This window comes from Hylobates moloch, unplaced genomic scaffold (assembly GCF_009828535.3).
Source record: "Hylobates moloch isolate HMO894 unplaced genomic scaffold, HMol_V3 SCAFFOLD_11, whole genome shotgun sequence".
Taxonomy (NCBI): domain Eukaryota; kingdom Metazoa; phylum Chordata; class Mammalia; order Primates; family Hylobatidae; genus Hylobates; species Hylobates moloch.
In genome coordinates, this window is record NW_026652286.1 from 104,486,226 (window position 1) to 104,501,766 (window position 15,541).

Here is a 15,541-nt window from a genome sequence, read left to right on the forward strand (position 1 = left end):
TCCAGGTGAGGCTTGAGAACCAGGAAGAGTAGAAGACACGCCAAAGTTCTTGCCGCTCACTTGTAGTGGAGCCCAGCCGGTGCCTCTTCAGTTACATCCTGAAAGCCACTTAAAGAATGCTCTGTATGAGAGCTGTCTTCCTGGGACAAATCCACTCCCCGCTTCTCCTGGTGCTCATACCAATCCATTCTCCACAAAGCAGCCAGCCTGATCACTTTAAAATGCAAAGCTAATGCCATTATTGCCCTTCTTCAACCTTCCCAAGGCTTTCCGTGGCTCTGAAAGTAAAACCAACCTCCAGTCGGGGCCTAAATCTAAATACCTTTATGATTTGTGATTTGACTTCCGCTTATCAAACTCCTGTCCTCTCACTCTTCATTACAGTCCAGGGCGCCGCACCTTCAGAGACTACGCCAGGTTCAACCCCCATCTCTCTAGGGCCTTTGCACTCAGTTTCCTCTTCCTGGAAGTTTTTCTATCTTATCCTGTAGGCCTCGGCTTATGTATAATCTCTTCTAGGAAAATTTCCCCCAAAGCTTCATGTAAATCAACCCAGCCCCACGTCCTGTATTCATTAGTACATGTCCTATTTATCTCATGTATAACATGGACCATGTATACAGCCATCTTCCTTATTCTTCTGATCATTTGGCTTTATGTCATGTGTCCTTCACCAAAATATAATCACGAGGCCAGGCACCGAGCCCGGCTTCACAGTCATACCCCATCCACAGCTCAGCACCTGCAGCAAAGCAGACACTCAGGAAACATTTGCTCATGTCAATCTAAGAAGAGTTAATCTAAGTAGAGTGTTTAGCCAAGATCGAGGACTGCAACCCCAGAGCATAGATTCAAGGAGCCCTGAATATACACACCCATTAGCTGCAGTTACAAGTGGATTCTTAAAGGAAAAGAAGAGGCAGTTTCTGAGTTGATTACCAATAATTTACATTAAAATAACATAAGCTATTGATTAGCTGTACATTGTTCTTTGTATCAGAAATTCCAGGGACCTGAATATAATGGGTGAGGCAGCTGGTTAGGAACAAAATGACTAAACAATTGCCCTGGGCATGGAGGGGGCTGACTGAGGTCCCATACTCTTGTCTTTTTAGACCTGCATACCTCACACAGCTCAGACAGCAGCCAGCTGTTTCTCTTTCCTCACTTAAGGAAAGAATGACCACTTGCTCTCATGTGTCCATATATGCCCTTTGGGTTTAAATAGTTCCTGTGTGATGGGAAGCAAAGCGGGTTGCATTTTCACTTGAGGAGTTGATGACCAGCATCCAAGTAGCATAGCACCCATCTCCAGAAGCTCAGGTCTGATGCTGGGTGTTCAGGGATCAGGGCCCAGGAGCCGAGAGTGCAGCAGGACTAGGCTGTGGTCAGCCCAGGTGCAGAGGGCGATGTGACAGAATGGCAGCAAAATCAGATGCACCGAGGAGCGAGGGAGAGCCAGCTTGTCACCTCGCCACACACGGAGGTACGTCAAGGCTGTCATTATAAACTGGTATTTGAGCAGGAACTCTGGGGCTCATTCATAACACTGACATTTCCAGGGGTCACAGAGCAGGCCCCCCCTTCTGCTGAGAATCTTTCGTTTGTACAGTTATCAACCGCAGAACTCAGACAGAGCAGCCTCCATTATTCCACCTGTCCTTGAGTTATTATTTTATTGAAGCATTTTCCTTCCTTGGGTTATATATATGTGTGATTTTAAAAATATAAATGACATTATTTATGGCAAGGCGTTCTCTCCCCTTTCCACTGATGATTTTCCTTTTCAATCAGATTCTATTCATTCTTACACATCCCATTTGAGTCACTGCCACATGAGTAACGGGTCCCATAAATATTCAGCCCCAGCCTCTTGATCCCTTTCTTAATTTCATTTTTCTTCTCACTTCACCTTCACTAGGATATTTCCCGTCCTTTTTTCCCAGTGGCTTTGTTACCACAACCGTATATTTTTTGCTTTGTCTTAGCTCCTATTTTTTAATGTTTAAATTATTCACTAATATAGCAAGTAAATGTCAGTTAACTATTTCAGTCATCTCTCTGTGTGTGTCTGCTTTTGGACAAGGCAGTAAGCAAATCTCATGTAAGGATCAACAGTTCAGGCTCCAGATTCCCGATTTACTAAATTCTCAAAGACAAATTACTTAACCAAATATGGTTTCTTCAAATCCAAAAAGAGTTCAACAATCTTACCTCATAGGATTGTTGTAAGAATTAAACAAGAATATCCATGCATTGGCCAGCCACAGTGGCTCATGCCTGGAACCCCAGCAGCTTGGGAGGCTGAGGCAGGAGGATTGCATGAGGCCAGGAGTTCAAAACCAGTTTAGGCAACATAGCAAGATCCTATCCCTACAAAAAAAGAGAAAAAAAGAAAATCTACATGCTGTGGACTACATGTTTGTGTCTCCCCCAAATTTATATTGAAACCCTAACCCAACCCCCAGTGGGACAGTCTTAGGAGGGGGACTCTGGGAGGCGATTAAGTTTTGATGAGCTCAGGAGGGAGAAGCGCCCATGGCAGGATTTGTGAGTCATAAGAAAAGACAGAGGTTAGAGCAATGTGAGGACACAAAGGAAAGAAAAGCCTCTGCAAACCAGGAAACGGGTCCTCGCCAGACACAGAATCTACCGGCACTGTGACCTCGACTTTCCAGCATCCAGAACTGTGAGAAACAAATTTGAGAAACAAATTTTCGTCTTTTAAGCCCCTCAGCCTTTTTACTGAACCAGGCCCATTTGCCTGACACGTGGCAAACCAATCCCTGAGACTTCGAGATTTGCAGCAGAGAAAGGCTTTATTCATGAGACATCCAAGCGAGGAGACAGAGCAAGTCTCAAATCCACCTCTCGATGGATCATTCGTAGGGTAGTTTTAGGATAGGACCAGGGGGATGGGGAGTGGGTGACGAGGGGTCATGTGTTGATTGGCTGGGATGGAGGAAATTCCAGTGTCCATGGATCAGGCTATTTGAGGACTTCCTTTTTTTTTTAAGTTTTTAATTTTTTATTTTTTGGTCCACGGTTAGAGTTCCAGCCTTCTGACATCAAATGTTCACCCATTGAACACTTGCAAACTTTATTACAGACGGGTTTCTCCATGTTGGTCAAGCTGGTCTCGAATTCCCAACCTCAGGTGATCCGCCTGCCTCGGCCTCTCAAAGTGCTGGGATTACAGGTGTGAGCCACTGTGCCTGGCTGGGAAAACGTAATTCAGGACTGGTTTGAGCTGAATTCAGAGCTGAGTCTTGAGTTACGGAAAAACAACTTCGCCAACGTCCTGTGATCCATACATCAGGGTGAAATGCTATCTATAGGATCATTGCAGAAGCTGAGGTGAGGCAGTGCAGCTGAGTAAGCAGGACAGCTAACAATGGGTAAACAAACAGCTAAAGTCAATAACTGCCTAGAGAAACTTCAGCTACTGGCTACCTCATCATTAATGGCTATGTGGCCACTGGTTTTAAACTCATGGTATCTTGTTATAGCAACATGAACTAGGCGTCATGTAAATTGCTTCACAATGTCTTGATACATGGGAACTCTATTATTATTATTTGTTGCTGTAGCAAAAGTGGAAGCATTTATGCCACCAATAGCACCAGTAGAGAGTAGCCATGACTTCTAATCCGTGGGTCCAGAGCCCAGGCCAGTGTAGACTGGACAAATAATACGCCCTAGACAAATTTTTGTATTACTTTTGAAAATGTGCAGTGGCCATTATGTTTAATAGTATAAAATGATTTAAGTGCGATTGGTATTATCAGATAATAGTATACCTTAATAGGGGAGGTGTAGGGTCTTCATGTCTGTAAAAGCAGGTAAACATCGACCTGAATTACCATCAAGTACGAAGACCAGGCATAGAGCATGTGCTCCAGGCAGTTCCCTCCCAGGGCAACAGGCTATTAAGCATCCACTGGCTTCTTTTCTGATGCCCCTGCACTTACCTCACAGAGATTCTCTCCTAAGGTTTTCCTAGGTTTAACATTTTATTCCCATCTCAAAATCCATTACTTTGTTTTCCCCCATTCTTTCAGTTCTTATTTTATTCTCCAATGATTTGGTTTTCTCATTTTTTTAAGGCTAAAATATCTCCTACTGAAGCTACTCTTTCAATTAGGGAGAAAAGCACTCAAAGCCTCTTCAAGCTTCTGCCTCTGAAACTGCTAGCAGGGAAACTCCAGTGCAAAAAGATGAGAGTGGATGCAAACAAGGAGGAAAGAAAAAGAAACTAAAGAACAAAGAAGAAAAATAAGCGTTCATGAGGAACTAATTATTCTGGTATTTATAAAGAAGTTATTGTTTCGTTTCCTTTTTTCTCTGGAAGATCAAAATATGTGTATCTCATTAATCACAGACATTTGGATAACGCTGTCCTGCATGAGCTCCACACAATCCTGCCTGCGGAGCAGATAGCAGGAGCTCGCTTTTACAGACGAGGCAACCGGGAGATTCAGAGCATTGGTGAGAAGCACACAAGGTGGCACAGCCAGTAACTTGTATCAAAGCCTTTGGTGTCAAATGCTGTGCTTTTTCCACCTGTCCTTGAGGGAAGGCTTGAGGAGAAAGAAGCACCAAGCACGCATCTCTGCCTGCATATTCCAAACCAATGGAGAAACACACCGGGAAGCCACATGAAGGATGACATCAGCTTTGCCGCTGGTAATGAATAGTATCTATTCCGGGCCCTTCTTTCATTGGCAGGCTGCTCGCCACCGTTTGCCTGAGCCCAGGAGCTCATATGCTCAGGAAGTCCCCCAGGCTGACCAGTCCGGCAGATCTCTCCTTCCCTCTGAAGAAGGGCCAGTGAGAGGGAGAAGAGGGCCAGTGTATGTTTCCAACTTACATTCTTTCACTGACATAGGAGGGCTGATCAACAGGTTCCTCCCAAACTGCCCATGTTACTGTTTTGTGTGCTCATTTGTTTTAATTAAATCCTTCATCCAGCTAACCAGGTAGCGGGATTCTAGTCACCCGATTTGCCTGTCCCCTGAGAGAGGAGACCAGAAGGCCCCGCTGAGCAGCCCAGGCCTTTGCTTTCTTCTCTTTTTGCACAAAAGGTGGAAAACTCAGAGTGTTAATGTCAAAGGGAAGACGAGGAGCTGTAGCTCTAGACCTAGTGTAGGCTGAGAGAGCTGGAGTCATCAGCACAGTTGACTTTGTCTCTTCCTTCTATCAGCCACAAAAGTACTCACATTTCAAATGACAAAACACAAGTCTCAGGCTTCCAAGAGCAGTCAGTTCAGCTATCCTGCCTGAGTTCTTAGGCAAGTCTGAGAGGAATTAGGTGTTTCCTTTCCAGGCCCCAGGGTTATGACCACTTCTGAGCCCTGCCTTCACTGAGTTATAAGATTTCTTTAATAAGAAATGTCTGGTAAATTAAATCAATAGTCTGTTGGTGAAGATGATAGCTCCCACGTGCAGAAGTCCCTAAATTCTGAGCTTCACGAAACTGAACTAGATCTGTCTGAAGTCCTCCATTGTTTTTTCTCTCCCAGTTGGGTACACTGGCACTTCCCAACTTTGCTTTACAGTTTCAGCATCAGCCTCATTAGCATCACCACCAGCTTCCTCACTCTCATTTCCCACTGTTTCTTGAATCAATTGGATCAGAAACATCAATCATTGAACAGACACCCTATGCGTCTGTCCCTGTTTTCAAAGTCTGCGGCTTTTGGTGTGGTGCAGTTGTTCTTTCTGCTGCTCTTCTGTGCCCCAGACAGTGGTTTTTTGCAGATCTTCGGATTCAAGATGATGTCCCCTTTCACATTTACCGTAGCACTGGTGACTCACAAGAAAAGTCCTCTAAGCATTTGCCTAGAAAAACTTGAGACCCACCGCTCAGAATGAGCTGTAAAATGCAAACACCACAACTGTAAAACTTGTAAAAAAAAGTTTGGCAATAAAAAAAATATAGTCTCCTGCTCCATGGCATCTTGGAAATTCTCAAACTCCTGCCTCCATCTCACCATAAAGCTTTTATCAATTATGTTATCCTTGTTCATGACTGCAGTAAAATGCAGTTTGGTTTTTATGCAATTCTGTAAGTGTGCTGCTGGATGGGAAGGTCTCAGGCTTCGTGCTCTGTTCTGTGTCCATTACATAGATGATAGGTTTGGAAATGAAGATGCCAGGGTTTTAGTCATAATTGTCACAGAATATGACTAGGCTAATACCACAGTCTATTCAGGTACACCATTCAGGATTTCAGGGAGCATGTTCTAGGCCTTAATCATCTTCATCATCTGATTAAACCCAGTAGCAGCTTAAGATTACAAGGCCTCCTTTTGGCCCAAATCTGTATTTTAGAGTCAGAAATTTCAGTATTTTCAAAAACGGTGATGCCGTGATTGAGTCACTGAAGGCGATTGTCTCAGATCCAGCCATGCCAAGCACCAGCTGTGTACACACTGGAGCTCAGAGATCTCCTCCTCAGAGGTCTTCCTTAGCTCCTTCTCTCTCCTGTGGAAGACACTCAAAGCTCTGTGACCAGGAGGGAGTACAGTATAGAGCCTCATCCCTGCATTTCTGAGACAGTCAGTTTGTTTCTCTTTGATTTAAAACGATATCAGAAGAAATTTAACAGTCTATTGATAGTAGTGTGAAATAGTATATGCTTTGTGAAGAAGTCTGGATGAAACATGACAAGCTGAATTGGCCCCATCGTGAGAAGACATCATCCATAATTCCCAGGATTTTTCACCTTCCTTTTTCTATCTTCTGATGCCATTTTCAAATCTATTTTTCATTATTTTCTCCCAAACTAATGCCAAGGATTAGGATTAGGATCCCTAATCCCTAATCCTCCCAACCTTCACTGATGTTTGTTTATGTTGCTCTTCTACTGCCATTTAACTTAAAAGTTATTGAATTTCTACTGTATTTTGAGCTCTTGCTAGTTGCTGATTATCAAGCTCCTGATTTGAATAGACACAGTCTCTGCCCTCAGGGAGCTTGTGATCTGAAGAGACTGTGTATGCATGCATATTTTCTAGCCACAATAGACATGGGGATATAACACACGTTCCTTGTTTTATAGTAGGCAGAATTCTAAGATGACTCTCTAGTCCGTCCTCCCACCTCTGTATACACCCTGTATAATCTCCCCAACTTGAATGTGGGAGGCGCCAGCAAGTGTCATGAGACATCACCTCTGTGACTAGATTCCTAATCAATTGCCTTTAATCAAAAAGGAGATTATCCTGGGTGGGCCTGACCTAATCAGGTCAACCCTGTTAAAGGGGAGGTATCAGAGAGACCTTCTTCTGCTGGTCTGGAAGCAGCCTACGGGAAAGGAACACATGTCTAGAACTGAAGGACAACCAGCAAGAAAACAGGACCCCAGCCTTGCAGGTGCAAGGAAATAGTTCTGCCAGCAGCCAGAGGGAGCTTGAAAGCAGATCCTTCCTTACTTCCAAGTCTCTAGATGAGGATGTGGCCAGCTCACACCTTGACTTTAGCCTTGTGAGATTCTGAGGAGACCACCCAGCCCGAACATAAGGACTCCTAATCCAAGGAAACTGTGAGATAATAAATTTGTGTTGCTTTAAGATGTTAAATTGGTGATAATTTGTTTTGCAACAATATAAAGTTCACACATGGAGTTTAGACCAAATGCAAGAGGATGAGAAAGGAGGAAACAGGTCGTTCTATCCGAGAAGTGGTGGAAATATCATAGAGAGGAAGGCATTATCTGAGGTGATACTTAACTGAAGAGTAGACATTTTTTAGACAAAGAGAAGAGATATTTATGGCTGCAACATCATCCACAGTATGTTTGTAGAACTGATGTACTGACATAACTAAAAGATAGGCATTTTAATCTGTCCCTGATGTTAGAACAAAATATCATAGACTGAGTATCTTATAAATAATAGAAATTCATTTCTCATAGTTCTGGAAGCTGGGAAGTCCAAGGTCAAGGTGCCAGCAGGTCAGTGGTGAGGACCTGGTCTCTGCTTCCAAGGTGGTGCCTTGTTGCTCTGTCCTCCGGAGGGGCCAAGGCTGTGTCCTCACATGGTGTAAGGGATGGAGGGGCAAAAAAGGGCCAAGCAGCTTTCTGAAGGCTCTTTTGGAGCCCTCGTGAACTAATCACATCCCCAAAGCCCCACTGCTTACTACCATCATTTTGGTGATTATGTTTGAATACACACAGTAGAGAGCGACACATATGTTCAAACCATAGCACTAGGGTGCCTATGCTTACATTTCTTTTTCCTTAAGATGGCAGTTTTAAAATTTTATTTATGAACTTTTCCATGGGTCAAGAAGTGAAGTGAGCCTTTCTTAGTTTCCCATATCACTAATGGCCCCCATATATGTTGCTGTTCAGCATTTTCTGTAGCCCCTTTTCAGCATTAGTCTCATATTGATGCATTTTTAAATCAGAAATAAATTATGAATGCACACAGCAAAAAGTTGAATGGATTTCTTTGCCATATCTTATAACATTTTCTTTTCTTCCTGACTGCTCACATTCTGGTATGGCTAATACGCTGCCTCAAACTCATAACCTAGCCATCTAAAGTCACATACTGTCTTGTGAAATACAATGTCTTTATCCAAGAGTGGTTAGTAACCTGACTGCGTTCCAACTTCATTTTGCCCTGCGCTTTCACTTAGGGTGACTAAGCAGTGCGTGATCTTCCATCGTTTTATTGCATGGTCTGGGTCCTCCTGCATCATTCTGTCAGCTATGACTGCTGGACTCATTGTGCAATTCCCACAAGTGTATTAAAGCCCAAATACAAGGACCCAGTTAAGGACCTCCAATTCCTGACATCTTCCGTCGTCTCATTTTTAAACAAAATAGTCAATAGCCTTGGTGTCATTCACTTTGCCTTTCTCTGTTGTTCCAATGTTATTCCAAAATTGCTCTGAAACCTTCCACCAAGCTTACGGTACATAATCATCAGTGAATTCTTCATAAATGTCAGTGCGAAACCCATCAGCTCTAAGAGATTTTCTTTATCTCCATAGATTTTATTAGGCTTCTTACCCCTCAGGCACTGATTTTTGCCCCTTGCAACTTCAATTTCTTCTACTTAGTAGCATCTCAGGCAGAACAGGGATGGGCTTCTCCATTTCTTCTTTGCTCCTCATGTCTGTCTTCCCCTTGGGGAAGCCCATTCTTATCATTCACAGTAATCCTTGACTTTTCACACAATTAACATACTTTCTTAGGGAGCTGGAAAAATCACTGTCAAAAGTCCCTTTGCCATAATTCTTTTTGGTAAAATAGTACACATTTTTGTATTGTTTTCTTTCGGAAATAGTCTTCTCCACTGTGTATCATTCCACCTAGGCCAATTGAGCATCTATTTGTTAGAGATTTATTCATGACATGCGGAATACATGAGGAGTGTAATATTTTTTGGCTCCAAATATAATTTTTCTCCTTGTTTTAGGCAATTGTGAGGTCACAAAAAATTGTAGCAAGAGCTTATTCTACAACTTGCCATTAAGGGATGCCCTCAGAGCAGTTCTCTTTGTGATTTCCAGGAATGCATTAAGCTTAAGGTGAAGATAATCTGCCTCAGCATTCAATATAAGAGTATCGTTAACACTCTGAGTGCCGCTGTGGGCTCTTCCTAGATGCGTGTGCCTTTCAGAACAGACTGGGATTTCAGAACTTCTGAGAGAACCTCAGGCTGCTGGAGAAATTCTATAATGTCTCATGAGAAACAGAGTGCACAAGCTCCTTTCCCCTTTCTCTTCCTCTCCGTTCCCTGCAGTGATTTCCCTAGGTTCAGCAAATGCATATCTCTCTGGGAGTTTTGTTTCCTTGGGAGTTGAAAATAAGCACTCCAAAGGTGAATGCCTGCCCAGTTTACAGTCAGTATGACCATTGCTTCTATTCAAATATCCCTAGACAATAATAATTCAGCACAGGGCTCCTCCAGGGGAATGCTGTGCTTCCAGCAAATCTGCAATTTGCAAAACAGTCACCTGAGTTTTAAAAAGATATATTTGAAAATATTCAGAAAAACGATGTCTGTCTCCCAAAAATGTTAGATTTGGAGCATTACAACTCATCTGTGCTTGGTGCCTTTATTTAGTTTACTTGGTTTAGTGTAATTATTAGTTCATTTGTTTTAGTTTAATAACTAATAATAACTACTTATTCGTTCACTTGGTTTTCGTTTTTGCGGTGCATATCACTTGCTTAACAAGGAAAAAGATTATGTGTCTCCTTCCTGGAAGTGGACTTCTCTGTCAGGCAAAGATGAGATGACATTTTGGGTGATTTTTAGACAGCAGAAATCAACATGACTAAACATTTGGTCATTTTAGTTGCTTTTATTTAATAAATCCCCAAAGAAAAAACATTAGTCCCTGTATTGCCCTCTTCCCTCTGTTGACACCACTTATAGGTAGTCATTTAGGGAACATCTCTTCCGGATACTAGTTTTGATAATTTCTTCCATCCAAAAAGAGTAGTCCTTAAGCAATTCTTGGTACATGGTGTATCCTGTATCTCTGTCTGACTTAAGAACAGCATGAAAAGAATTGTATATACTTGGTATATTTATTCTAGGAGCTTTTAATTCAAGATGTACAGTAATGTAAGAAACTCAGTCAACATGGTGTCTATGGCTAAATGAAGGCTTCTGTGCCAAAACACAGTGGTAATGTGAGATAAATGTGGAGCCGGTGCAAGTTGGGAGAGTAGCTATGCATAATAAGTGACTATTTGGGATAGTGCATTTATTAGGGCAGACTCAGTGCTTTGACAAAGATAACCCACACTGCTCATTGTGTTTCCAGCATCCATAGGCCAGGAAGCTCATCAGAAGTTCTTTCCTGGAACAACTGTGGGGCCTGCTTTATTTCTCTGCATATATCTCTGGCCCCTGTGTCTCTCTCTGTCAAGGTGATGCTGAGTACCTTGAGGCTACCTGAGTGGAAGCTCCACTCTTAATTAGGTTCAAACTACAAAGCTCTGCCACTTTGCCTAATTGAGAAGTTTTAGTAGACATTTGTGGCTCAAAGGTTTTTAAAGTCTTATTTCACATTGTCCTCCAGAAGCTGTTTCCAACCTGTGCGACTCCAAATTTCTGATACTTTAATTCTGTTTCTTTTTGTGTGCAAACCAGCTAATTCTATCTCGAACTCATCTTTCTTGCAATACCTTGCCAAACACAGTGAGGGAAGAGCAACATATGCTAGCATTCTGGCTCTTTCCTGCTACTTCCTTGAGATGCACGGGCTCAGTAGGCACTTGGTCTGCTTTCCACGTTAACAAGGGTGACAGTTTTACCAAATGTTTCACTACAGCAGAGCAGCAATTTCCAGCTTGCTAGGCCTGTTTCCTCAGTATCTACCACAAAACTGCTAAGCTGGTGTCAGATATTTTAGACATTTTTTTTTTTTTGGCAGCATCTACTTCAAGGCTTTGACTTCTGTATTGGTTAGGGTAATGTTAGCTGCTGCAACAAACAAATTCCAACATTGAATGGCACAACAAAACAAGTGTTTATTTTTCCTTATACATAAATTCCAGTGCAAGTGTTCCTGGGCAAGAAAAGATAGATTTCCTCCACATGGTGTCACAGCGATCCAGGTTCCTTCTGTCCTGTGACTCCGCTATGCACTAGAGCCTTTGAATCCTCAGCATCCAGCCAGCTGAAGAAAGAAGAGTAGGAGGCTTTTGTGGACCAGCCTTGAAGGTGGTACATATTACTTCTGCTCGATCCCATTTTGCTAGAACTTAGTAAAGGCTATACAAATGTATAAGAGACAGGTGAAGTGGTCTCTGGGCAGCTGCTTCTCAGCACCAACAGTGCATATACTACAAAAGGTTGAATCATGAATTTTGGGTGGCAGAAAGTTGCTTCTGCCATACATAGAAAAGGTTTTGGAAGAAATTATTGATTTCTATTATTGAGGGAAGTACTCAGTGTATTTATATATATATTGCATATAACATCTCCACCAATGCCGACTACTGCCTTGGCAGAGTGCCCTCTCTTTGCAGGCCTGAGCTAGACAACTTGGTTTGGGAAGGGTTAATGTTAAGGAGAAATACTAGGCTCAATAAAGAAAGCACATACATTCACATGCACGCAAATACCCATACACATACATCTTAAGTGAAGATCTTTATTGTGGACAATATGATTCCAATTATATTCATTTTTATTATCTAAGGGATGTTTTTAAAGTTGTGAGATATATAAACCATGTGTTTCTCTCCCAATTTTTATGAGTACATCCTCCCCACCCCCCACCCCATGCGATCGTAGTGTGAGTCTACCCGGAAGCATGCAGTGCCAGGCTCTTCTCTAATGCTACCATTCTTAGCATGAGTTTGATACCTGCTCTCCACGGCATGCTTTCGAATTCTGTGTTCTTGCTTCAGAAAAATGGCATAACAAAGCCCCAAATCCCAAAATCTTTACCCTCAGTTTTTCAAAAATGACTTCCCAAAGTATTGTTAGTAATACTGCAAGTTCCCTCTAGTTTCCTTGCAAATTGACATACTAAGATATTACAGTTGCTACCAAGTTTCTGGTGGCTTTAAAAACTTTTACATTACATTAGTGTAATGACAGGGTTTATCTACAGCTTATGACTGTGAATGCTTCAGCACACATTTCCATTAATAGAAACACTGTAGATTTTACATTAATCATAAAGGGAATTGATAATTGCCTACAGGAGTTTTTAGCTATGAGCAAAAGTGTTTGACCCAATTATGCTTGCATGGTGAGGGACAAATATATTGAATTATGATGCATAGATCATTGGTGGATTTCAGGGAAGGAAAGAAACTATCCCAAGGGAATAAGCCGGAAGTGAGCAAGTGTTTACAACTTGAAAACTGATACTACTGTCATTACATCAACTGTCACAGCTCAGAAGTTTAACCCCACTCAATACATAGGATGAAAAGGTAAACCTGGGCTGTTCAATAATGTTAAGCACCTGTCATTCAAATCCCAATATCCAGATGGGTGTGTTGAGAAGAAACATGCAACCTCTACATGTAGCTGAAAACTGTAGTGATAATTGGTGACTGGTTTTCCACAAAGTTAAACTGAAGCTAATGCCACAGTCTTCCACCTTTGAATGATCTGCCAAAAGATAAGTTTCCAGTCTTAATTCAAAAGCCATCAACTACATTCTTTGAAAGTTGTTTAAGATTCTATTTGGTGTTGATAAAGTTGAATGAGGAACTTAAAAGTGATTTATCAGACTTAATTTCAAAGTAAAGTCCCTTTCACATACTTAACCATTCGAAGCCTGAGGATTTTTTTTTTTTGCTATTATGAATTGAATAGAAGTCAATTACAAGAGAGAAGAAAGATCAATCACTTTAGTTGTCATCAGGAATTCTGCTTCTACCACAAATTACAAGTTCCTCAGATTCTATTTTCATTTATAAAATGAAGAATTTAAACATAAAAACTAGCTCCAGCATATAGTGATGGTAACATTCATATGGAGTACAGGAACTTTAGTCTCATTATATCTTCCTCTTCAATATTGACTGTCTTTCCCATTTTCCCAAAACTTCTGATGACTAGCTCAATTTTCCAGTTAACTATTGTAGTAGGGAGAACTCTAAGATGGCATCCAAGATCTTCACCCTCCAATGTACACAGCGGTGTACTACTTGATCTTTGAGTGAAGGCCGAAACTGTGAATAGGATGGGATAGTCTATCATAGCTCCCTGGGCTAGGTTATGCTACATGGTAAATGCTGGTGGGATAGTCACCCCTGTGATTACATCACATTATATAAGTTTTCATCATAGTAAACTGGGGAGCAATAGGAAGTCAGTGAGACACGATCCTACTGGCCTGGAAGGAAGCAAACGGCACTGTTGTGGACTGCCGATGGGGATATGCCGACGGGGCTATGCCGACGGGGCTATGCCGACGGGGCTATGCCGATGGGGCTATGTGGTCAACAACCACATCACAGTAATCATCTAGGAACTGAGAATGGTCCCAGCTGACAGCTCATAAGATCACAAGGACCTCACTTCCAACATCACAGGAAATGAATTCTGCCCACACAAATGAGCCCAGAAGAGGATTCTAAACCTCAGGTGAGAATCCCAGCCCTGGCTGACACCTTGATTTCAGCTTGGGCAGATTCAGAGCAGAGAACTCATGAAATTATGACCCATAACAACTATGAGATAACAAATGTGTGCTGTTTTAAACTGCCTTGTCGGTGATAATTCATTATGCAGCTGTAGAAAACTAATACAACTATATACAAAATTTCCAATCAATATTCAACTCATTCTTGTATTTCATTGTATCTTTATTCCTTCTTGCAAAAAATATTTTTTAAGCACCAGCAATATGATAGATGGTGCCCTTGCCACCAATGATATAACATAGTCTCTGCCCTTTATTTTTTGCAGACTAGTAAGGAAAATAATTATATAAACAAAATAGATTAAGAAAGTATCACATGTGCTCTAAGAGTAGTTTCTACCTGAGATAGCCAGGGCACAAGGAGGAAGTCAGTCAGTCTACCTATGGAGCAGGGGAGACAAAAGAAAAGATTCTACTATAAGCTGCAACTCAGGGCAAGTGGTGAAAGAGGAGCAGATATTCTTTAGGTTGAGAGGGAATAAAAGGGCATTCTGAAAAGAGAAGCTATAGGAGTAATCACACAGAGATGTCTTTCTAGGAACTGTAAGTGGGTAAGATTGGTGAAAAGAATGGGAGTGCAGTCTAGAGGTGCATGGGATTAGGAAGACATACCTTAGAGAAGCACCAAGTGTGGTCCAACGGGGAACAGCATGGGTGTCACCAGGGAAAGTGTTGGATGTACAGAATCTCAGTCCCATCCACTCCCCTATATCAGAATCTACGCCTTCACCACATCCCTCGGGCGTTCACAGGCACTTTCATAGGTTTCAGAGTCTTGAGGTTAGTAAACCTGGATGCTCTCTTTCAGAGAAAGGGAAGATATTGAAATGGTTTAAGCTGGATAACAACATAGCCAAATCTATCTTTTAGAAATAGCAGGAATAAGGAGGAGAGGTGGATTCATGAGGCATGGAATAGGAAGCAGAGAAACCAGTTAGATCCTGATTCTAACGTCCAGACAAGAGAGCCACACAGGGACAGCAGGTGCAGAGAGGAATGCATAAGGAAGGCAGATCTTCATGAGGCAGATCATCCAGGATGTGAATGATAGATGAGATGACCTCACCGAGGGATAATGGCTTGTTTAAGAAGCATCTTAGCTGTCTGCTTGAGACTATGGGTCATTCTCAAATGTAGGAGATTTATTTTGGACATGTGGAGTTTGAGATGCCTGCAGGACTGAAGTAAGGTATTTAGGAAGAAGTGGGTGTATGGGTCTGAGATCACTAGGAGAATCTGGGTCATTAATTCAAATACCAGGGACTTTCAGGGTTTATCAGAAGACACGAGAGTGAATGAATGCTTCCAAGCTGCTAATTTCTGTTCAATGTTGTTTTCTAATATGCTTGACACTTCTATACTCAAGATTTCCATGGCACTTGATTTTCCCTCTTCCACCTTA

The 15,541-nt window shown here is 42.0% G+C and overlaps 1 protein-coding gene across 7 annotated transcripts in view; it reads left to right on the top strand.

The window, feature by feature from the left end:
• The window catches only part of NTM (neurotrimin), a 982,933-nt gene that overhangs the window by 396,204 nt on the left and 571,188 nt on the right, over positions 1-15,541 (top strand). The window contains exon 2 of one of the 7 annotated variants that reach the window (XM_058446581.1): positions 4,107-4,686. The exons of the other annotated variants lie outside the window; for them this stretch is intronic. Coding sequence (XP_058302564.1) covers positions 4,659-4,686 — 28 coding nt within the window. The 5' untranslated portion in view covers positions 4,107-4,658. The remainder of the gene's footprint in view (positions 1-4,106; positions 4,687-15,541) is intronic. 7 annotated transcript variants of the gene reach the window in all.